Here is a 25,184-nt window from a genome sequence, read left to right as displayed (position 1 = left end):
CTCCCTCCTTTTCTCACCCATTCGCTTGCATCATGGGGCTGCCTCAGGTCTGCTGATCCCTAACCCCAAACCCTGCTCCCGGTCTGAAGCCTCCTCTTTCCTTCCGCTTCTTGGTGCTTTGCTACCCAGCTCACCAAATTCTCTCCTTCAGACCTCAGATTCCACCCATTCTCTAGATTTGACAGGAAAAGTCCTGAGACCAGGCTCTCCTCAGAGGGTAGGGATAGACTGAGGACTGAGAATTTGAGCAGATGACGGTGGGCTTCTTTTTTATCAGATACGGGAAGCCAGGAAACACTGGTACATCACATGATTTTGCCCTATCCCACCCACATCCTTCACACCCAGCAGTTAGTGGCTGTCCCATCTTCTCTGTTGTTCCAGTGTGTTACCCTTGCTCCCACCCAACTTTCTGAGTTTCCCATGGCACAAGCAGAGATCTGAGCTCACAGGTATCAGCACAATAAAGGATTTAAATAAGATATTGCTGTTAAAATGCTTAGCAGCACAATGTCTGCGATGGTCAGGCTCGGGGCTAAAATAAAAAGCCTGCAACTCTTTCTCTGATTCCTGTCAAGCCAGGTGTGTTAGGGGTAGGGGTGTGTGTGTGTGTGTGTGTGTGTGTGTGTGTGTATGGCCAGAAACCCTACCTGCTATAGGGAACACAGGCCCTGGGGCCATGGCCAGCTCCGCACTGATTCTCCCTGGGACCCTCAGTCTCTTCTTGAGGAAAATAAGAATCATAATCCATGCACCTTAGATGAGTGTAAGTGTGAGCACATGTCAAAGCACTTTGCAGGTGGGGACACCTTACCAGTATGAGCCAACAGGCAGTACAATATGTTGGCATGAAACTTATTGACCCAGTTCCAACTTGCAAATAAAATTGTGTTTCTAAATTGGCAGTTGGAAAATGCAGCCCCCTAGAGAAAATCGGGTTCTAGACAAGATGTTTCAATTAGATTCCTCCGGCTGTAAGCAGACTCGGGAGTTTGGCTACCTGCATTGATGTACTGGGTCTTACACACACTTACAATAAAAGTCTGTCTAGTCAAAGATATGGTTTTTCCAGTAGTCGTGTATGGATGTGACAGTTGAACTATAAAGAAAGCTGAGCACCAAAGAATTGATGCTTTTGAAGTGTGGTGTTGGAGAAGACTCTTGAGAGTCCCTTGGACTGCAAGGAGATCCAACCAGTCCATCCTCGAGGAAATCAGTCTTGAATATTCATTAGAAGGACTGATGCTGAAGCTGAAACACCAATAGTTTGGCCACGTGATGCGAAGAACTGACTTACTGGAAAAGACCCTGATTTTGAGAAAGATTGAAGGCAGGAGGAGAAGGGACAACAGAGGATGAGATGGTTGGATGGCATCACCGACTCGATGGACATGAGTTTGAGTAAGCTCCAGGAGTTGGTGATGGACTTGGCAGTCTGGCATGCTACAGTCCATAGGGTCCCAAAGAGTGGGACACGACTGAGCAACTGAACTGAACTGAACTGAACACAGACTTTGGAAAGTGACTTTGCATCCCAAGCCTCAGTTTACTCACCTGTGAAATGGGGATATAGTTTCTTTCTCTTAGAATTGTTGTGGGGGCAAAAGTAATTTATGTGACAGTATAGCACAGTGCCTGATACATAGAAATGCTTGATAAATAATAGTCCTTTTATTATTTCCTAAGAAGTGTTGCTCTGGACATGTTGAATGAATGAATAGCTGCTAGTGTGGATTTGATTTATGAGGGTGTTTTTTTTCTTCTCTGATATTCTCAGGCTTATTCCATTTGACCATGCTTGGCTGGGAACAATTTTGACTAGGCATGTGAGAAAGGAATTGAGAAAATGAAAAGCTTCAACCAGGGGTAGAAATGCTGACTGTAGAAGACAGTGAGATTCTGGGAGCAAACCCACCAGCCACCTGAGAGCTAGCGAGGAGGGTCCCTGAGGCCCAGGCCTGTCGTTAAGCTGCTATTTCCCTCTCTGCTTCTTCAGAGCGCCCAACTTGCCTCTGGTTTTATTCCTAAGTGAAATTCCTGGATTCCTCCTGGCAGGACTTTTGCTATCTTTCTGGGTAGCCAGATGAGATAAGCAGTAGACGATTTTCTACAAAAGAGTAAGTAACTATTATATATCTAGGGGCCCCTACCCTGTGCCCACTCCCCCCACCCCCCACCCCATCTCCTCAGCCAACTGTCAGGGATGAGCCTGTGGGCAGAGGCCAATTTCATGACACACACACCCTGCTCAAATCCAGAAAGCAGGGTGGAGATTTCCATGGTCACTCTGAGGGCAATCGTTTGGTCCAGTCTTTGACTTACTCAGTGGCCTTTGAAGAGTTCCTTCTCCTCTCCAGATCTCAGACTCTCCATCTACAAAGTGATGGGATTGACCCTTACAGTCTCTGAAGTTCCTCCTGTCTCTGGAAGTGGCAGAGTGGTGTGAGTTATCAACCTAGGTTGGAATTCTGGCTCCACTGTTTTCTGACTGTGTTGCCTTGGGTGAGCCCCTTAAGTTCTTTAGATTGATTCCCCTCTGTAAAATGGGGTGATAAATAGTAATCTACCCTATAGGGTTATGCATGCCTTCTCAGTCCCTCAGTCACGTCTGACTCTTTGCCACCCTGCGGACTGTAGCCCACCAGGCTCCTCTGTCCATGGGATTTTCCAGACAATAATGGGGTGGGTTTCCTCCTCCAGGAGCTCTTCCAAATCAGGGATTAGACCCAAGTCTCCCGAGTCTCCTGCATTGGCAGGTGGATTCTTTACCACTGAACCACCTGGGAAACCCACACTATAGGTTTGTAGCAAAGTCTAAATTAAGACATTTGCAGTTAAAGTACTTAGTACAGAATCTGCCCATGGTCAGGTTCAAGAAAGCAAACTAAATATCAAAACTCTGCACCCCGTACTCTGCTGTCAGTCAGGCCAGGCGAACTGGGCCCTGGAGTGATATGTGTGCATATATGTATGTCTGTCTGTGGATGCATGCCAGGGCATGTGGAGGGTTTGGCCTCCCCCAGAGCGCTCTGGGAAGATCTGTCCAAGGAGCCTCCCTGAGGGTAACAGCTGAGTTGGAGCAGGCATCTCATTCAGCAGAAGCCCCCGCTCGTGGCCTTCTCTTCACTGCAGCATGTCCCAGTCTTTGAGGCTCCAGATACCCTCATTGCTTCTTGAGTAGTTTTACTTGAAGAGGCAATAACTGATTCCTCCCAGCCTGGATGCAAGCAGCCCCCCATGAAGAAAGCAACCTGTTCTGTCGCTGTCCAGGGCTTGGCTCTGTCCTGAAGGGCTGCCGGAAGGCAAGGAGTCTTAGCTCTTCTCTGGCCCCTGCACCCAGGTTCTGGATTTTGAACTCAGGTCAGCTCTGTCTGCAGACTCAATCCCTTCTTTTTTCTGTTGTTGGACCACACAGTGTTTGTTTCACACTGGACACTCAGCTAAGTGATGCAGGAAGTAGGCCCCCGGGGAAGGCAGATACCGCCCAGCAAAGCAGATAACCAAGTGAAGCCTCTGGGGCCCGGGGCAGGCTCAGAGATAAGCGGAAATGCCAGGCTTATCGCTGCAGCCCGAGTTCTAGAGAAGCCATCCTGGCCAGCCCACCTCGTTCCCTGGGCTCCAGGCAGTCGGGCATCTCCAAGCAGAGTAAACACTGGGCTGGCACGGCCGCAGCAGCAGGACAGGACTCTGTGCCTCACTCCGGCACTTCGCAGTCCCAGCGCCAGAGGCCAGCAGCGGGCGTCGAATTACACCCAGATATTTGCGGTAAGCAGGCCGGTCTGCTTTGAAGTAGGAACCCAAGTAACAATTATTAGGTTCACAGGACAAAGGGAGCCTCTGTGACAATTGTTGCCCAGATCTGAGTCCTCTTGGACCAAGAAACTCCGTCAGCAGAAACTTTTGGTTGATGAGTACAGCCTGGGGGTGGTCAGCGCAGGCCTTTCCTGATGTAGTGGGCAGATAAGGCCAAGGGGCAGCTAACCCCGAAGTTGTCCACGTTGAACCCCGCGAGACTTTCTGAGGTTCTGTTTCATCTCTGGTTTCCTTTCGGGAGTAAGTGCAGCTTTGTGGAGGACATGTTTGCACTTTCTGTTTGCACATCACGAGCGGTGCATGCGGGGTGGTGGCCTGGGGGAGGTCAGGTGGCTGGGGGAGCTGATTTAGGTTTGGGAAGACACACCCTTGTCCCCTGCCCCTACCCCACAATGAGGTGACTGAGTAGACTGCTGTGCTCGTCGGCTGTCTGTCTGGGGTGGGATGGGCGTGGTGAGTCCCAGTCTCTACTGTTTTCATGTACTTACTGTGTGCCAAGTGCTGTGCTGAGTGTTTTGCTTATCTGAATACTCAAATAGCCCTGAGGCTATTGCACTATTATGAGCCCCTTTTACAAATGAGGAACACTGTGTTCACAGAGGTTAAGTTCCAGCTGGCCCTTACGGGCACTTAGGTGTACTTGCCTACCCAAGTAGGTAAGCACACCTTTCCTCAAGATATGTGGCCTCCATCTCTCAGAAATTTGTCATATTTGATTTTGTTAGGACCAGACCCTTCACTGCCTTGTGCCGCCACACTTGTTATGAGTCCATAAACATGCAAATTCTACCGCACATTGGGCTCCCCCAGATGTTGTACCTGTGAGCTCCGCAAAACCTACTTCCCATCCTGCTTCCCAGCAGCAAACACAATGAAGTCTTTGAACAGTTCTTTCTGGTGTTTGCCTCCAATTCTCTCCTCATCAATTTTGTTCATTATATATGGATTTCCTTTTAAGAGAAATAAAGAGTTAGCTCTCTCCATTTTCCCTTTACAACTCTTATTATATATCACTGCTTTAACTTAATACAATATTTACTTTATTATGGCATAATATAATATATATATAATGTAACATTATAATGTGTGTGCTTTGCTTAGCCACTGTCTGACTCTTTGTGATCCCATGGACTGTAGCCCGCCAGGCTCCTCTGTCCATGGGGATTCTCCAGGCAAGAATACTGCAGTGGGTTGTCATGCTCTCTCCAGGGGATCTTCCCAAGCAAGGAGCTGAACCCAGGTCTCCCACATTGCAGGCAGATTCTTTACTATCTGAGCCATCAGGGAAACCCAAAAATACTGGAGAGAATTGCCATTCTCTTCTATAGGGGATCTTCCCAAGCCAGGAATCCAACAGGGGTCTCCTGCATTGCAGGAAGATTCTTTACCAGCTGAGCTACCAGGGAAGTCCAAAAGTCTGATGCTCTACCAACTGAGCTATCCAGGCTCCTATATAAATATTATTCATTGAAAATTCAATCATGTACTTAAAAAAATTTTTTTTTAATTTTTTAGTTGGAAGATATTGCTTTACAATGCTGTGTTGATTTCTGCTGTACAACAATGCAAATCAGTTATTATATATATAACCCTTCCCTCTTTAGCCTCCCTCCCCTGCTGCCATCCCACCCCTCTAGGTCATCACAGAGCTCCACGCCAGTCTCCCTGTAATCGTGTATTTTGATTTCATTCTTTCCTGGACTCTGATTTTCTTGGAGACTCTGATTCCTTCTGTTCCCCTTTTGCCCTGTGGCTGGCATCATACTGATGGCTAACATCTGAGCACTCGCTGTGTGCCAAGCTTTGTTCCAGGCGCCTCACAAGCATTCTCAAGTGACCCTCCTGACAACTCCATGAAGCCTGTGCACTGTTATTATGTTACACTCCAGGAAGTACAGACTGAGAGAGGTTAAATAAATTGGCCCATGACTCTGCCTAATAACGGGCAGAGGCAGGAGTTAAATCCTGGTCATCTGACCCTAGGCCCCATTTACATGTCTTTAACTCTATTATATTTCAAAATGTCTGTAGTATTTCTTTAATAAATTCCTTTCCTCTTTCTTTCCTTTCTCCACCTGAACTCCAGTTAATTAGATGTAGGACCAGCTTAATCCACTGTCTCTCTTTCTTTTTTCTCCTAATATACACATCTTCTGCTTTCAGTTCTGTTTTCTGGAATAGTATCTTATTCCAGATAAGATAATATCTTCCTATCCCTGTATTGGATTTTTAAATGTTAACATTCGTATTTGTAATTCCCAAGACCTCTCTTTTATTCCATGCTTGTTTTTCCACGGTACCCTCTTCTTTTTTAATGGATAGAAGAGTCTTTCACACTTTTCTGTGGTTACTAATGAGAGCCTTTTTTGAAACTTTCTTGTTTCTTTTTTCCCTGTTTCTGCCACAATATATTTCTGTTTATTTGTTTTGGGCTCCTCTTTTTATCTTGGGAGCTTTCTCTGAATACCTGGTGATCCCTTGACTCTGTTGAGGATCAGATAATCCCCAGAGCAGAGCACTGTTGTATTGTGGACCATTGCATCTCTTCAGAAACAGATCTGTGATCTGCAGGGAAGGGGAGGCAGGAGAAGAGTCACAGCTTTGAATGGACTCCTCAGCCTTGAGTTTCTGCTCCCCTCTTCCTCCAACTGGGATCTCAGGGTCCACAAGCCTCTCTAAGGTTCTTCAGGAAAAGCTGGCTATCACCATAAAGACATTGGAAGACTCTTGGGGTTCCGTGCATGCTGACCTCAGCCTCCTGCAAAGAGAGGTCTCCCTGTGCCTTGCTGGAAGTGGATTGGCTGCCAGTCGTCACCCAGGAGAGATGAGCTGTCACTGCACTTGCTACTCTGGGACCATCCAGCTTGGTTGCCTCTTCTCTGGCCTGCGTTCTCTTGGCTTGGTGGGTGGAATGCCTCTCCTGTCCTCTGGGCAGGCACCATTGTCCCAAAAGAATTGCCTGTGGCTCTTGCTGTGCCCTTTAACTCAGGGAGCTAGAGAGAAGCCATGCACCAGCCCTCAGAAAACCGATGTGCTCATAAACTCATTTCTTCTGGAGGCTGAGAAGTGAAAGGGCTTCACAGTTGGTCCTGTTCATCAAGGAGGCCTAAGGACTTGTCCTGTCGGCATATTCTGAGCTTTCTCCCAGAGGGTCCTAGAGTTTACTTCTGGGAATTGTGAGGGCTTCTTGCCCTCTGCTCATTTGTTTGTTCTGGGAAACCCCAGCTGCAGCCTCCTCCTTCCACTTTCTCCCAGGGATCAGCCCAGCCCCCTGCTCCTATTGGAGCCTGCTTAGTTCATTCCTTCTATATAGTTGCCTTGAATACATACATCCCCGGCATGTTGGTGTGCTGGGGATCATGGCAAGCCAAAGGGGTGCTGTTCTGGGCTCAAGGGCCTTCAAAGTAGTTCTGGAAGAGTGGATGACACAGCAAACATTCACCATAAACCCGCTGACTTGCAATTACTTGTCGCTTAAGGGAGACCAGGGGCAAATCCTTTTGCAACGCAAATAATTAGCTTTTGATAGAAATAGATGTCTGGGACACTTACTTGTGACCATTGTGTTCATCTAGACTTTCAAAATATCTTTCCAGACTTTATTAACCTAGGACTTGCCTGGAAGCAGGCTGCTCTGAGATCTCTAGAGCAGCAGTCATAGTGAAGCAGCCTGTGCCAAGCATTGGTAGGAACGGTCTCCCAGAGACGGCATCAGTCTCTTTAGACTATGGGGACTTTCTTTCACAAAGATTATCAGGACCTACTGAAGGACATTGTGCTGAGTGTTAGACTTCCAGAGCTTTCTCTAGGCAGACATTTCCCAAGGTTGGGTCCAGGGAACCACAGTTCCACAGGGAAGTGTTCAGCAGGAAGTATGGGGAAGGAGTGAGTCCCTGGTAGGATGCTGACTTCTTTCTGTGGCAGATGACTGCTGCTGAGGTACAGAGTGAGGCCCCAGCAGTGTGCCCAGTGTGTCCCAAATTTCTTTTTCCAAGGACAGTTTATCTGTGTGTTTTAAATCACAGTAAATGTAACAGACCAGTGCTCTTTGGAGCATGTTCTGGGCCATTCCACCAATGACACCTGGTCTGTGCTCCCAGAAACGGGTCTGGATTTCTATATGGGCTGCTAAGGGCAGTTGTCCTGACAGAGGAGGGTGGCAAGGGGTTTGTGGTCAGGCTGCACACTGCGTTTACCACTCACTTGCAGCTTCAGACAGCTAAATGATCCCAAGGTGCTTTTAGATGTCAGAGTTCCAGGTCGAATTTATTCTCGTAATTGCTTTCATTCAGAAGGAGGGGGTTTAAGGGGATGCTAACACTCACCTCCCTGCTGCTGGCCTTCACCAGAGATATGCTGTCCTCAGGAGGTTGTATGCCCAGGGCCACCTTGGACAGAGTCCCTCTCTGGCCCTGCTTTCTCTCTATGAGGACCTGGAGGCAAGTGGTGCCCGTGGACTGCTCCATGGCAGCCTCAGGCACTGTGGTGCCCCCTTGCACCCCACCTTAGTGTTAGCTTGAGTGTGTCCTTTTGTCTGCTATATTATTGATATTTCTGTCAAAGTTTCATTTGAACCAAGGGTTTCTGATGCTAAAACATTTGGAAACCACAGGAAACATGGGTCCCCTTGCTCTCTAAGGCCCTACTGTGGTCTGTTTCAGGCTTTCAGTTTATAGACTGGATGCCTGATGCCTGTGCAGTCATCTTTGCAGGAGAAAGGGGTGGCTGGCAAATGGTCCCCAGAGGGCTCTGCAAGGAACATGGCCTGCAGGATGACGCTTGGGGAGTAACCTAGGCCCTCGCTAGCCCCTCACTTCTATTTTTAGTTTCAAGTGATTCGTGACTGGGGGCCCCATGTGGGGAGGGACATGCACACCCACCTCTACAGCAGCCTAAACACCTTTGTGGTATCAGCAAAGTAGGGGCAACAAAATTTTGTTTTTAATTTGCAAAAGAATCAAATTTTTTCATCATGGCAAAGATCAGAACTCTGTTGAATGGCCTCACATTTCTTCCTGTTTTGGTCTTGCTTCTTATTGTGAATTGGGTGTGTATGTGGTTTGGGTGGGAGCAATGTACTCCTCAGTGCTTTGGATCTCTTAGGTCCTTACTCTGCTCTGGTGTTCCTTATAGAGTCCAGCTTTGGGGACATTACCTAAAGGATTTCTTTTCTTCTAACCTTTAGTTTCAGCTACATGAACGCCTGCCTGTCCTGGGCAGATTCTTAAAATATTTGCCCATCAGCAGCCTCTCAGAAAGGAATGTTAAATGCTGCCATGATGTCAAAGGGGCCCTGAGGAGAAGGGCCTGGGCCAAGCCTAGCCTGTCACTCATGGCCACGGCAGAGTGGGAGATAAGCAAAGGCAACGGCTCATAGAAAGCCTGGTCCTCTGGGCTCCCTGAACAACCCAGGCAGTCCCTAGCTAAAGAACAATGAACTTCCAGACAGCACTGCCCAAGTGAAAGCCAGAGGTCTGTGGCTTTTCCGAATCTTCACCCTTGGAGAGTCTTCATCAGGATGTCAGGAGCCCCTAAGGAGAGTTTGGGGCCCCAGGGGCTGCCGGGGCTGGGCAAGGCCTGCTTAACCACCATGGACAAAAAGCTCAACATGCTGAATGAGAAGGTTGACAAACTGTTACATTTCCAAGAAGACGTGACAGAGAAACTGCAGTGTGTGTACCGAGGCATGGGCCACCTGGAGCAAGGCCTGCACCGGCTAGAGGCCTCCCGTGGTCTGGGCCCGGCTGGGGCCGACCGCTCCCCACCGTCTGATGCTCAGGCTGGGTGGCCGGAGGTCCTGGAGCTGGTGCGGGCCGGGAGGCAGGATGCCGCCCAGCAGGGCGCCAGGCTTGAAGCCCTCTTCCGGATGGTGATGGCTGTGGACAAGGCCATTGCCTTGGTGGGGGCCGTGCTCCAGAACTCGAAGGTGGTGGATTTCATCATGCAAGGGAGTGTCCCCTGGAGGAAGGGAAGCCTGGCCGACGCCCCTGAGGAGGTTGGTTCCTGCTTCTGTGCCCCGGTGCCTTTCTGGCTGGAAGGGAGGCTCAGGGGCCTGGTGGGTTGCCCAGATAGGAAGCTAGTCTTCGGAGAGCGGGAGGACTGTTTTCTCCTCTAGTGTCTCCTGCATGACTTGTTGATGGGAAAAAGGAGAGGTGGAAGCTTAAAGGCCATAGGTGGATTACCAGACAGAGCAGGACAGTTGGGTTTCTCCCTTGTGCCCTGGCGAAGACTGTGGGGCCCTGGGCAGTGCAGGGCACCTAGAAGTGGGGGGACAAATGAGCCACTAGGGAGAGGAGGGCAGTTACACTTCTCTGACATCCCAGGGACTTCTCTCCTTACACCTGGGGTGGGCGAGAGGTGAGGAGCACTCAGTTTACCCTGACAGAGCCCCTCCTTTGGAAACCCAGACCCCCCCCCCTTCCTGTCCCCAACCTTGTGCTGTGTCCCTGAGTGGGCGGAGTATGCAGCTGCCTGTGGGGAGATGAGTGTTGACAGTGACCCACGGTGGACACAGGCCGGAGCCAGAGCCTGGGGGTGGAGTGCGGCATTTCTGGGAGTGGCTGTTCCCAAGGGTTGCATAATCAGATCCACTGGCTAAAGGACGCTTGGCTGGGGTGCGGGGTGTTTGTGTGTGCATGTGTGTGAGGTGTGTAGAGGCAAAACTCTGTTTGGGAACAGCTAAGGGTCAGCCACCTAGCAACTTGCAGATGTTGGCCTGGAGCTACCCTTTCAGATCTTTGCAGCTTCCCCCTCACGGAATCTGAGCTTGACTCTATCAGTGACTGAGGCTTTCCGGAGCAAGGCTGCAGGACTGTGCCTTCCTCCCCGCCCCCAGCCAGGCCAGAAGTCGCTTTGCAGACCCCTTTCCCTCTTGCCCTGCAGCTTCTCCACAGTGGGCCCCTCCCACGCAGCTCTCTGCTTTCTGCACCTCCCCTGAGAGTGGAGCCTGTAGGGAAAATATGACCTTCTGCTCTTGACTCTGATAACCAACCTCAGCTTTAAAAAAGAAAAGAAATATAATTTATGCACATGGCAAAAATCATTCTCCCTCCTACTCATCCCCCAGTCCCCAGGACAACCCTCCTCTCCCAACAATCATAGGAGCCTATTTCCTGTGAAACCTTCCTGACAGAGATTGTTAATCTATAAGCACATTGGTATACACACCACCCTCTTTGTTTTGTTTTAACTAAAATATTATTCACATTGTACTGGGCTTGATTATTTTTAAAGTTTTGGGGGCATTATTTTGGGCATTGTTTCATATTTATAACTAGAAAGTGTTCTTGTTCTTGTTTTTTAAGTTGCAGCGAGTTCTATTTTTGAGAATGTGTCTTAATTTATTAATCAGTCCCATATCATTATGTACATTATTTCTCATTTTTAGCTTTTATAAATAATGATGCAGTGACTATCCATGGAATTGTGAGTTTATCTATATGATGCACTCCTAGAAGTGACAATGGGTAAATTTATACAATAAATAATGCCAAACCAACCTTCAAAGAAGTTATTCTAATTAAGTAACATATGGGAATGCTTGTTGCATTCCTATTTTTGCTAACAAAGCATATTATCCAGTTTTTCATTCATTGTCTGGCGAATGAAAACATCTTATTATGCATGTGTTTCTTTAAAAGAAATTTTTTTAATATAAAAAATGTCAAATGAATAAAAATAGATTAGTATAATGAACCTTGTCAGCCCACACATAGAGGCTCTTTCCCACCCACTTCCCTCTTTCCAGATTATTTTAAGGAATATCTGAGACATTGGATCATTTCTTCCATAAGCAACTCAGCTAATATATCTAAAACCTAAGGGGTCTTTTAAAAAACATTATCATGATACCCTTCATATCTAAAGGTAAACAGTAATTTGATGTTCCAACCAGTGTTCAAATGTCCCTGATCAGCTAATGTTTTATTTGTTTACTTTTAAAATTTGTTTATTTGAGTTAAAATCCAAATAAGGCAGTTGGTTATATCTTTTTAAAGCAAACTCTTTGTTTTTAAATTCATGCATTTTCCCTCTTTTCCATTTCTTTTTTTGCCTTTTTCTTGATTTTTAAGAATTCTTCATATATAAGTGAAGTTAGCTGTCACACGTGTTGCAGATATTTAGGCATTTCTGGATAAGGCAAAGTCACGGAACTTTCTATTTTCTTGCCACTGTTCTTGCCTGTGATTGATCTGGAACATGATTGATCTCTCTTCTGGTCTTTGTATTTAATATACATGTCAGTAGCTACCTACAGGGCTAGATCTAGTCTCCCAGTTAGGCTGTCAGCTCCTTACCTTACCCCCGTGAGAGACCTCTGCTTCCTTCTGTGTGCTGGCAGGGCTTTCTCACAGAGGGTGTCAGAAAAGGGGCCATTAAATAGCTGAGACTGAGCCCCAGCTTTTACACGCACTGTGGATGCTGAAAACAGTGCGTTGTGGAGACTTTCTGGAGATCCTCTTCTATTTCCTAGGAGAGTATGGGCATTGCAATTTGTGGAATTGAATTCAGTCGTAGTTCTGGCTGCCAGGACTTCATGAAGCTTCTCCTCAGGCCTGGATTGCCCAGTGACACTTCATTTGGTTGTAGCAATGGATCAGATTATTACTGGAAGCTGTATACTCTCTCATGGAGGGAGTCAGGCTCAGCCAGGGTGCACAGAAGCACAGTCAAACTGCTCAGAATGCATCAGTCCTCAAGGTGCCCAGGTGTTTGGGGTTTATCCTCCTTCTTCTGAATACATCAAAACAAGGCTGGGACCAAAAGATTGAGCCTTGAAGTCAAAATCCAGCTCTGCCTGCGTGTGTGTGTGTGTGTGTGTGTGTGCGCGCGCGCGCGCATGCACCTCCCTCTACCAAACACAGGGGGAGGGAGAAGATAGTCTGAACCCCACAAGGTCTGCCAAAGGACAATCTGTTTGAATCAGTCTGTTTGAATCTTTCTCCACTGGTAGGTGAAGCAGGAGGCAGCCATGATAATGCTTCCAGTTCCCCAACTACTGGGGTGGCAGGACAGAGTCTGTAGGAAGAGACCCAGGGAGAGATCTCCATAGAGCAGGGGATCCAGGTCACGATGATGCTGGTGATAATCATGATGACAACAGCCAACCTTATTAAGTGTTCCCATGTGTTATGTTGTTACCATTAAGAGGGCAAAACTTGCTGTCCTGGAATCACAAAGATATAAACAAGGCCGAGAGAAGTGGTCACAGGGTAGGAAAATCAGTGGAACCAACCTGGAAGCAAGTGGTATTCCCACCCCAAGTACAAAGGCCCCTCCACACCCCCTACCTTTTGTTTGTAAAAAAGCTGAAGTCTTCCAGGCCTCGCTGAGTCACAAAAGAGCAGGCTCAAGCAGCTAATGATTAGAACACTAGAGTCACAGACCCAGGTCTGATGCACGTTCCTGAGTTGTTTCACAGATACTATAACTGCCACCAGAGGGAAAAGGCCAGCTGCATATTGACCAGACTGCAGCCATGCCGTAAACTGCTCCATCCTGAGCAGTACTGAATTTATGGCTAGGGCAATTTCAAGACCTGGCCTCAAGAGAATGGGATTAACACTGTTGCTCATAATAATCTATAACTTTGTGAGTATTTGAATAATTGTAGCTTGCTCTGACCATATATGTAAGCAGGCAATTAAAATTGTCAGCAAAGAGATGGTACAGATCCATGTCAGCATCTTCACTCTGAAAATACAGTGTCCTATGTCAGCATGAAGAATTTACAGAAGTCAGACAGACCCCTAATCCCATAGAAATGGAATATGGCACCCTGTGTCAGCATGGAAGAGTTACAGGAGATGGATTTTTCCCCATAATTCCATAGAAATGGAATGATGTTTTGACAAGTGGGGATTCGTAAGCAACATTTGGCAAGAAAGAGCTCTCTGTAGGAGCACCCTTTTATCTTGTCACCAAACTTAAACCAGGCACCTCCATGTTCTACTCATCTCTGGCCCAAACACACCTTTCAGATCTTTTAATCACACAATCCCTTGCCTAACATGTTGGTTCTTTCTGTAGATCAAAGAACTAGAAATGAAGAGTAAGTAATTAACAGATGACCAGATCTCTTCCTTAGTTTCTTCTTTAGTAATCTCACAATGTAACTAACTGTGTGAACAAACCATGAACAAGATAGCCTCCACAAGCCTGCATACAGCGGGGGATGAGAATGACTCTGACTCCTTATCTCAGTGATTAACTGAGGTTACTTTTTTCTTCCCTTTTAAAAACTTTCATGGCTGAGCAGATTCTTTGAAGGTGGTTTTTGGGGGAACAGAGTCTACCATCTCCCCAGATTGATGGCATTCTGATTAAAAGCAACTTTCTACCAACACTTGCCTCTCTCAAGTATTGATTTTTGAGCAACAGGCAGCTGAACCTGAGTCAGTAACAAACCTAACCTTCACCCTTAGTGTCAGGGAGACATGCAAGAGAGGTGAGGACTGTGGTGCCCCAGTTAGGGGGAATTGCTCCAGGTGATTTTTGCCATTTGGGCTTAGAGTTGACAGGTCATCAGATTTTTTTTTTTTCCAAGAGAAGCTGGGAACCTAGAATTTTTTCTAATCATTTTTATTAAGATATAATTTCCATACAATAAACTGTATATATACAACTGAATATGTACATCTTAAGTACACAGTTTAGCAAATGTATATACACTAATAAGCACCACCACAATCAAAATGTAGAACAATTCTCTAAGCCTAAAAGGCAGCTTAGAATTTTGATGTAAAATGCTGTGCAAGCCAAATAAAACTCTAGTTCTTTTTGGACTCTGGGCTCCCAGTTGAGGCCCCTCTGGCCAAGGTAGCAGAAAGGGCCTTCAGTCTCTGGGCTTAGACCAGACCTGGGTCTGTGACAAGTGCCAGGAGGAATCTTAGGGGCCATACTCTAGATGGGGTTTAAACCCAACCAGTCTGGCTCAAGCGTCCTGTTCTATAAAGTCAAAGACTCAGAAGTACCAGGGGGGACCCAACAAGGGTCAGGGCACCTAGAAATATTTGCACTCAGAAATACTGAGTGCTCTGGATGATTTCAGGAGCACAGCGCATGCACTGGTCTGGTGTGGACCATTCAGTTAAGGAAGAACTGCTGAGAGCCTCTGTGGGTAGGCTCTGAGCATCCTACACAATCCACTCATCTGTTCAGACAGGATAAAATCACCAGAGCTAATCACCTTGTGTTCGGAGAACTCCTCAAGAAATTCTACAGATGAACTCCCTCAGTCCTCCCACTGCTCTGTGATTAGATATTATTCTCCCCATTTCACAGACTAGAAAAGTGAGAGGCAGAAAAGTTAAGGATCTTATCGAATGGTTAACCCGGATTTAAATCCATCAGGTTTAGCTCAAGGGTCCTGTACTATATAGACAGAACCATAGAATCCACCTACCTGGCTCCCAGGTAGATATTCATTAACAGTGACACTCCCATTACTAACGTGGATTCAGTATCCAACCCAAGCCAACAGTGGAATAGTCATAACTGACTAATCTAAATTGACTCAAATCTATTTTCCAAGCTTGATCTAGTATTTTGAGGTCTGGTCTATTTAGATTGGGGACTAGGTCTGCCCCTTACCTGCAATACAGTAACCCATTTGAAAGGACTTGGTGACCTTGGGAAAACCTCAGTGTCCTTATCTCTAAAGTAACAATAGTAATTCGTACCCTCTAGTATTACTGCGAGACTACATGAAATAACATAAGTGTTTCTATTTCAAGCCCAAGGTAGGTACTCAACAAAATGTTTGTGGCCTCAGTGATGACAGTGATAGGTTTTATGGTCATTCTTTTAGAACAAAGAGCGAGTGGAAGAGAAAGAAGCAAAACCAAAGCACACGCTGAGCACCAGAGGTGTACAAGCTGAGCTCAGGGGCCCTTGGGAAGGTGAGTAGGGCCCCATCTGCTTTATCCCACATGCACACCCAACAGTTTCAGGGTTAAAAATACCACCACCATAACAAATGTGATTACTGAAAAACTGCTGAAATGTCTTCTTCCTCTTTTCTTGAAGTTTTTTTTTTTTTCATGTTTATCCCACTCTGTATTGCTATGCTTATTTCACTTGGATTTAAATTTTTATGCATTTTTTTAAGGTTTAATTTTCTTTTATACTTTTTGCATAATATTTACATGCTTCCAAAGCTGAATTGATAAAACAAGCTATACTAAGTCTAGCTTCTATGCATGTTCCCTGCATCTCATTTTCTCCCCCACATTTGTAACCATTAAAAAAAAAACTGTCTTATCTTTCCTTTAAGGTTAAATCTCTTCAGACCACATTGTGAGTGGTTATACACATGTATGTGTGTGCTCACACTCACACACAGCCTCCCTTTATACAAACAGAAACACATCACACACTTCTCCACCTTGTTTTCTCCATCTGTATAACCTGAGATCGCTCCATAGCCGCATATGGAGATAGTCGTTTCTCCTTTTTCATGCCTGAGTGGCCCTGGTTTAGTCAAACAGCTCCATCTTGATGGTCACTCGGGTTATTTCCAGTCAGCCTAGAGTTATAAACATGGTGCACTGAATGGCCTGCTACATATTCTTTGGAAAGTTTCCTCCAACTGAGAGAGTTATCCTGCTTATTTTCCTATAGAGAGCCAGAAGGCGGACCTTCCAGAAGGGACAGGATCTGACCTTCCTACCCAGGCAGAGGCCTCACCAGAGCAGAGAGACGGAATTTCTGGCCCAACTCAGGTGCGCCCAGAGGTGGAAGTCCAAGCTCCTAGAGCATCCAGCGAGAACCCCGGGATTGGCCTGGAACTGTCTGTGGTATCTGAAAGGGTCAGTGAGGCTCCCACTGGGCAGGAGGCTGCATCGAGTTCAGGACAAGGAACATCACCCAGTAGGCCTGACCCTCGGCCCTCGGTGGAGGGCATGAGGCTGACTCCAGCACCGCCAGCTCAGGCCAAGGCAGCTCACTGTGGTGGAGAAACACCTCCAAGGTAAGGCATGTGCCTCCAAGCTGGGAAAGGAAGGGGGAATTAACTGCAGCCCCTAGGCTAGAGCGTGGCCAAGGGGACAGCTGCTCCTGTAGAGTGTCCACTGTGCACAGTGCTGGCTAGCCTCATAAGGGGAAGATAAGAGAAGGCCAAGGCCCTGCTTTCAGGAGCTTAGAGCACTGGTTCTTACCTGGTACCCATAAGAGTTACCAGAAGGAATTTTTAAGATACCAATGAACAAAGATTCTGATTTATTCAGTCTGGAACAAGGTTCAAACATTGTCTGTTTGTTTTTAAAGTTTCCCAGGTGAGTCCCACGTGGAACAAGACTGAGAATCACCAGTTCTGACAGCCACAGTAATAGCAATAATGACACCTAAAAGATGGGGTTCACAGAACACATCCCAAGTGACAGTCATTGGCTGAGCATTTCACAGATATCATCTCATTTTATTCTCAAAACATCCCCAGGAGGTATCCTCAATTTATTGATGAGGAATCAGGGTCAGGTTGCCCAGGGTCACACAGCTAGGGGTTCAGAGTTGGAATCTGAATCCAGGTGTTTGTTTATTATTGAAGTATAGTTGATTTACTATATCATATTAGTTTCAGGTATACAGAATATGGGACTTCCCCAGTGGCTCAGTGGTAAAGAACCCTCCTGCAATGCAGGAGCAGCAGGAGATGCGGGTTTGATCCCTGTGTCAGGAAGATTCCCTAGAAGAGGGCATGGCAACTTACTCCATTAATCTTACCTGGAGAATCCCATGGACAGAGGAGCCTAGCGGGCTATGGTCCATAGGGTTGCAAAGAGTCAGACACGACCGAGCGACTGAGCATACACTCATGCGTACAGCATAGTGATCAGATTTCTTAGAGTTTACACCCCATTAAAAGTTACTATAAGCTAATGGCTATAATTCCCTCTGTTATACAATATATCCTTGTTGTTTTTCTAGTTCATACACAGTAGTTTGTACCTCTTAATCCCCTTCTCCCTCCTCACTGGTAACCGACCAGTAGCTTGTTCTCTGAGTCTGTTTCTGTTTTGCTCTATATCTTTTTTTTTTTTTTTGCTATATATCTTAATTTGCATTATTTTTTTTAGATTCCATATATGTTATATCATAAAATAATTCTTTCTCTGTTTGATTTACTTTACTAAGCATAATATCCTCTAATTGATATACATTGCTACAAAAGGCAGAATTTCGTTCTTTCTTATGGCAGAGTAGTATTCCATTGTACATATCTACCACATCGTCTTTATCCATTCATCTGTTGATGGACACTTGGGTGCTTCCATATCTTGGTTATTGTGAACAGTGCTGCTATGAACATTGGGGGCATATGTATCTTTTCAAATGGATGGTTTTGTTTTTTTCTGGATGTATATCCAAGATTGGACTGCTGTGTTATGTGGTAGTTCTATTTTTAGTTTTTTGAAGAACCTCAATACTGTTTTTCATAATCACCACCCCAATTTACATCTCACCAACAATATATAAGTGTTCCTTTTTCCTCCATATCCTTGTCAACATCTGTTATTTGTAGTTTTTTTGGTGATAGGTGATCTGACTGTGTGATGTGATAGCTTGTTGTTTTGATTTGTATTTCTCTAATAATTAGCATTGTTAAGCGTCTTTTCATGTTCTTTTTGGTAATCTGTATGTCTCATTTGGAGAATTGTCTATTGAGGCCCTCTGCCCATTTTTTTCATTGGGTTGTTTGTTTTTTTATATTGAGTCTATATAAACAAATAGGCTGTTTGTATATTTTGGATATTAACCCCTTGTTGGTCATATCATCTGCAAATATTTTCTCCCATTTGGTAAGTTGTCTTCATTTTTTCAGTGGTTTCCTTTGCTGTACAAAAGCTTTTAATTAGGCCCCATTTGTTTGTTTGTTTTCTTTGCTTTTATTTCTTTTGACTTAAGATACAGATTTTTTTAAAGTTACTATAATTTACATCAGACTATTCTGACTAACCATTCTTTTCCAGAGTTTTATGTGTGGAGTCTTATATTTAGATCTTTAATACACTTTGAATTCATTTTTGTATAAATGTGTGAAAAAGTAGTACAGTTTGATTCTTTTGCATGTAGCAGTCCAGTTTTCCCAACAGTGTTTATTCAAGAGGCTGTCTTTTCCCCACTGTATATTCTTCCCTCCTTTGTCATAGATTAACTGACCATGGGTGTATGGGTTTATTTCTGGACTCTATTCCGTGCCATTGATCTATGATTCTGTTTTTGTGCCAGTACTATGCTGTTTTGATTATTGTAGCTTTGTAATAGAGCCTGAAGACTGGGAGGGTTATTCCTCCAGCTTTTTTCTTTTTAAGCAAGATTGTTTTGGTAACTTAAGGTCTTCTGTGGCTCCATATGAATTTTAGGATTATTTGTTCTCATTCTGCAAAAAATGTCATGGGTATTTTGATAGAGACCATTAATTGTGTAGATTGCTTTGGGTGGTATGCCTATTTTAACAATATTAATTCTTCCAATCCCAAAATGGGATATCCTTCCATTCCTTTATATCATCTTCAATTTCCTTCATCAGTGTTTTATAGTTTTCAGAATAAATGTGTTTTATCTCCTTGGTTAAGTTTCTTCCTAGGTATTTTTAAAATGTGATTTTAAAAGAGATTGATTTTTTACTTTCTCTTTCTGATAGTTCACCATTAGCATATAGAAAATCAGATTTCTGTATACTAATCTTGTATCTTACAACTGTATTGAATTCATTTATTGGTTTTTATGGATTTTGGGTGGAAACTTTAGAGTTTTGCATTTAAAGTATCATGTCATTTGCAAAAAGTGAGTTTTTTTGTTGAATAGTGACATTCTTTTCTTTCATTTTGGATGCCTTCTATTTCCTTTTCTTGTCTGATAGCTGTGTTTAGGAGTTCCAATACTATGTTAAATACAAGTGGAAAGAATGAGATCCTTGTCTTGTTCCTGAATTTAGAGGAAAGGCTTTTAGCTTTTCACCATTGAGTGTGATATTAGCTATGAGACTGTCATAGTGGCCTTTATTATGTTGAGATGTGTTCTCGCTATACCCACTCTGATAATAATTTTTATCATGAATATATGAATGGATGTTGAATTTTGTCAATTACATTTTAGGCATCTATTGAAATGATCATGTAATTTTTATCCTTCCCTTGAAAAGGCAACACACTCCAGTACTCTTGCCTAGAAAATCCCATGGTGTCCATGGGGTCACAAAGAGTCGGACACGACTGAGCGACTTTACTTTACTTTACTACTTACTTTGTCATAATGATGTATCACATTGATTGATTTGCAAATATTGAACCATCCTTGGGTCCTTTGAATAAATCTCACTTGATCATGGTGTATGATCCTTTTTACATATTGTTGAATTTAGCTTGCTAGTATTTTGTTGAGGATGTTTACATCTATATTCATCAAAGATACTACCCTGTAACTTGCTTTTATGGAGTATCTTTTTCTGGTTTTGATGTCATTGTAATGGTGGCCTCATAGAATACATTTGGGAGTGTTCTATCCTCTTCAAGTTATTGGACTAATTTGAGAAGGATAAGTCCTAGCTCTTCTTTATAGAATACAAAAGAGAATTACCCTGTGAAGCTGTCCAACCCTGGATTTTGTTTGCTGGGTTTTTTTTAAATTACAAATTTAATTTCACTGCTAGGGATCAGTTTGTTCAGATTGGCTGTTTGCCCTTGATTCAGTCTTGGCAGTCTGTATGTTTCTAGAAATTTGTTGATTTGTTCTGAGTTATCAAATTTGTTCATATATTCTCTTCTGATTTTTTGTAGTTCTATGCTATTTGTTATTTCTCCTCTGTCATTTCTTTTGTTTGTTTTTAATTAAAGTATAGTTGATTTACAATGTGTTATTTTGTGCTCTACAGCAAAACAAGTCAAGTATATATATGTATATATGTATTTTTTAAAAATGTTCTTTTCCATTGTAGTTTATCATAGGATAGCGAATAAAGTTCTCTGTGCAATACAGTAGAAACTTGTCTTCTTGTATTTCTTATTTTGTTTATTTGAACCTCTTTCCTTTCTTCTTGATGAGAGTGGTTAAAGGTTTATCAATTTTGTTTGTCTTTTCAAAAAGCCAGGCCTTTCTTTCATTGATCTTTTCTATTGTGTTTTGATCTCTATTTTACTTATTTCCTCTCTAATTTTTATTTTGTCTTTCCTACTGCTGACTTTGGGCTTTACTTATTCTTCTTTTGTAATTCCTTTAGGTGGTAGATTCGGTTGCTTGAGATTTTTCTTGTTTATTGAGGAAGGTCTGTATCACTATCATGTTCCTTCTTAGAACTGCTTTGACTGAACTCCATAGGTTTTGGGGGCTTCTCAGGTGGTGCTAGTGGTAAAGAACTTGCTTGCCAAGGCAGAAGATGTAAGAGACACAGTTCAATCCCTGGCTCAGGAAGATCCCTTGGAGGAGGGCATGTCAACCCACTCCAGTATTCTTGCCTGGAGAATCCCAGGGACAGAGGAGTCTGGCAGGCTACAGTCCATAGGGTCACACAGAGTCGGACATGACTGTAGCAATTTAGCATGCATGTATGCATAGGTTTTGAAGCATTGTGTTTCCATTTACATTGTCTCAAGGTATTTTCTGATTTCTTCTTTGATTTCATCATTGACCCATTGGTCTTCTAGTAGCATGCTGTTTAGTCTCCACTTGTTTGTTCTATTCTCATTTTTCTTTCTGCAATTGGTTTCTAATTTCATATCACTGTGGCTGGAAAAGATACTTAACATAAGAATACACATTCTTTTCAAGTGCATATGGAATGTTCTTCAGGCTAGATCACATGCTAGACCATAACACAAGTCTCAAAAAATTTAAGAGGATGGACATAGGTTTCTGGACTCCAATATCTGTGCCCCTAATCACTGCAACATCCTGTTTCTTGTCAGCATTTGTTAAGTCCTAAACACTATGGTAGGGAAAGAATAATGGGTCTTCAGAGGTGGGAGGTTGATATAGGCTGAATCAAGCCAAGGGAGTTTCAGAAGGATTATGCTTGGAGTCCTAGAGATGAGGTTGTATCCTAACCCTCAGGACTCAGCCTCAGGACCTGCCATCAGCCAACATGGTACAGGAGAATAATGAGTTAGAACCTGATGATTGTCAGGTCTCTGTGTTATCCAGCAGTGTTCTCCAAGGGCAGTGCACTAAAGGGCACTCTACTTCCTGGGCTTCTCTCTAAACAGCCTGGTACCCTTCTACACCTGTCCTCCGTTGTTCTGACCTGTAACCAAGCCCCTCGAGGCCTGCTGTAGAGAGGGGAGCTGGTGTCTGTGTATGCTGTGGTGACTGGCAGGGAAGCCCAGATGCTTTGTCTGCCTTTGTTTTGCAAGGAAATGTGAGTCCCCAGGAGACCTAACCATCTGGAGGGAGGGCTTCCTGGCAGGCACCCCTGGATCCTTGCCAGGGCTCTAAATGTAGAATCTAGAGTGGGGATGAACTTTCCATGAACTTGGTAGGGGCCCTAAAAAGATTCTGGGTGACAGAGAAAGGTTTCTATGTAAGTTTCAACCTTGAGGTGAATTTCAGACACACCAAATTGGGCTTAGGAACTGGGGAGATCACTACCTACCCTCCCTCATCTACCACATGAATATATCTTGAGGAAAATGTTGGCTCTAATTGGCAGCGGCCACCTGACTACCTGTATATTCTTCCAGACACTGGCTTCCTGCAGTTTCCCATGTTCCTTGATCAAGGCAATGCCTAAGCTGGGCTTGGGGATGCCACCTTTCCCATCCTTTCCTGTCATCACCAACCTGTAATTGCTCCTGAGGGATGTCAGGGGAATTTTGCTACATCCTATCCAAGCTTTAGCTGTGAACAGTCTGCAGAACCAGGTGGATTCAGGCGCAGGCAAAGGAAGGACCCAGGCCTCCAGCTGCTAGGGGAAGCCCTAATTTAAAAAAAATTTTTTTTGGTTAAAAAACATGTAACATAATGTTCATTGTTGTAACCATTTTTTAATGTATAGTTCAGTGGTGTTAAGTATATTCATGTTGTTATGACACAGATCTCCAGAGCTTTTTCATTTTGTAAATCTGAAACTGTTACCATAACTACCATTCTACTTTCTGTCTCTATGAATTTGACTACTCTGAGTCCTTCCTATGGGCTTCCTAGGTAGCTCAGTGGTATAGAATCTGCCTACCAGTGTAGGAGATGTGGGCTCGATCTCTGGGTTGGGAAGATCCCCTGAAGAATGGAATGGCAACCCAATCCAGTATTCTTGCCTGGAAAATCCCATGGACAGAGAAGCCTGGCAGGCTACAGTCCATGGGATTGCAAAGAGTCAGATACGACTAAGTGACTGAGCACAGCAGCACGGGTCCTTCATATAACTCATTCATTCAAATATATAGAATCCGCCTTTCTGTCACTGGCTTATTTCATTTAGCATAAGGATGAATACTATTCCATTACGTGTATATGCAACATTTTATTTATTCTTTCATCTGTCAATGGACACTTCGGTTTCTTCCACATTTGACTGCCATGAACAAGGCTCTACAAATATCCCTTTGAGGTTCTGCTTTTAATTTTTTTGAGTTTATTTCCAGGAGTGGGATTGCTGGATCATCTGGTAATATATTTTCACATTTCTGAGGAACTGCCATACTGATTTACACAGTGGCTGCACCATTTTAGCCTTCACTGTTAGAACCTCTGTGTTTCCTTTTCTCAGTTGACTCTCAGCACATCCATGAGGTGTTATCATCCTTGTTTGACAGAAGTGGTTGCTGAGGCTAGACTTGCCCAGACCCAGCCCTGCTTAGTAACCTGTTGGCAGAGCAGCAGGGTCTGAAGCTCCCAGGGTCAAGGTCCTTTCCTGTGAATCTTGGGGCATAGAGGACTTTCCCGACCTCCAGCTGGGGTCCCAAACCACAGTACTGCTTGGTCTGGGGAACAGGTATGGATGAGATGGGCCCAATGGCACTGGGGACTTGTAGGGAGGCAGAGAATTTCCTCACGTGTGTAAGCATGCAGGCCCAGCACAGCCAGGACTGTTTCTTCAGGAGAAACAGAAAGTCCAGAGTCTTATGAACAATTCCCTGATTTTACTAACATATGTCTAACCTGAGGCTTCTAGTGTGATGTTTGCCTTGGTTCACCCTTCTCTTCACTTAAGAGAAGGGAAACTGAGGCCCAGAGAAGGGAGGGAACAGCCCAGGTCTCCTGCCTCCAGGCCACAACACTTGTGGGGGAGAATCATGTTTTCAAGGGGCCGCAGAGATGTCTGGTGCCCATCCTCCCACTCCTCTCACCCGCCATCCACCACAGGTAACTCTCCCACAGATGCTGACCCAGTGGAATCCTGGTGGCACCACGTGTCACTGAAACTAGCCTCTCCCCAGTGTTGTGTCTGGGCAGAGATGGGTAGGGGTTGGCTGCTAGTTTCAACCACAAGCTAACTCTTACTATTATAACAACTCAAAGGACATTTTTAACAGATGAGAAAACTGAGACTAAGAGACCACAGTTAGTGAATGGCAGCAGCAGGCAGTTGAACCCAGGTATGCTCTGATTTGAGTTCTTGCCACATTTCTCTCTGTCCCAGGATCTCCATCCATGTGCAGGAGACAGATACCCCTGGGGAGCTGCTTGTGACACGAGGGGGCAGCCTCAGAACCTCACCCCCTGCTGAGACTCCAGCAGCTGTGCCTCCAGGTGACCAGGATCCACCTGGGCCCAGGTGCTGCCCCCAGGTCCCTGGGACTGAGTCAGGAAAACCTATCCTCAGAGGAGCCAGTGTGCGAAAGCGGAGCTGCGACGGGGGAGCAAAGGCCAAAGAGAAGCAAGGACCTGGGTCCGAGCTGACCATGGCGCCAAGCAGGGCCAGGAGGGACAAGGGAGTTGATTCTGGGGCCCCAGGCCCACAGCAGGACACAAACCCAGAAGCAGGGAACCCTGACCCTGGGAAGGACTGCACGGCTGGGGGTGCAGGCAGTGCCGAAGCAGGAAGCAGGACACCCCCAGGAGCTGAGGCGGGCAGCCTGGTTCTAGGTAAGTGAGGCCGTTGCTATGTGCCCCAAGGTGAGTGAATTTGAAAGACCTACTCTCGGGGGGTGGGGGGAGGGCCTCCCTGAAGTTTCCAGGTAGAGATAATGTGGGGATAATATCTGGGCTACCAGGACTCAGAACAGCCTGCCAGCACATCCCAGAGCTGGAGACCAAGGCATAGAGATGCAGCAGGTGAGCTCAGGTTGGCTGTAGCCACGGGAGAGGAGGGAACGTGGGGGACTCACGTGGGTGGATTTCTCAAAGCCACCTGCCTGCCCAATAGAACTGGCATCATTCTGGACTGAGATAGGGAAGGCTTCTTCCTCCACTACCTGGTGCATATAACCTGCTTTTAG

The 25,184-nt window shown here is 45.1% G+C and overlaps 1 protein-coding gene across 1 annotated transcript in view; it reads left to right on the top strand.

The window, feature by feature from the left end:
* The first annotated feature begins 9,331 nt into the window (after nt 1-9,331).
* MYLK3 (myosin light chain kinase 3) overlaps nt 9,332-25,184 on the top strand; it is a 43,808-nt gene continuing 27,955 nt past the window's right edge. The window contains exons 1-4 of the mRNA XM_068992272.1: nt 9,332-9,808; nt 15,623-15,713; nt 16,435-16,783; nt 24,386-24,831. Of these exons, the coding sequence (XP_068848373.1) occupies nt 9,332-9,808; nt 15,623-15,713; nt 16,435-16,783; nt 24,386-24,831 (1,363 nt within the window). The remainder of the gene's footprint in view (nt 9,809-15,622; nt 15,714-16,434; nt 16,784-24,385; nt 24,832-25,184) is intronic.

The sequence above is a fragment of the Capricornis sumatraensis genome, chromosome 20 (assembly GCF_032405125.1).
Source record: "Capricornis sumatraensis isolate serow.1 chromosome 20, serow.2, whole genome shotgun sequence".
Lineage (NCBI taxonomy): Eukaryota > Metazoa > Chordata > Mammalia > Artiodactyla > Bovidae > Capricornis > Capricornis sumatraensis.
This window is presented reverse-complemented; position numbering and strand designations above follow the sequence as displayed.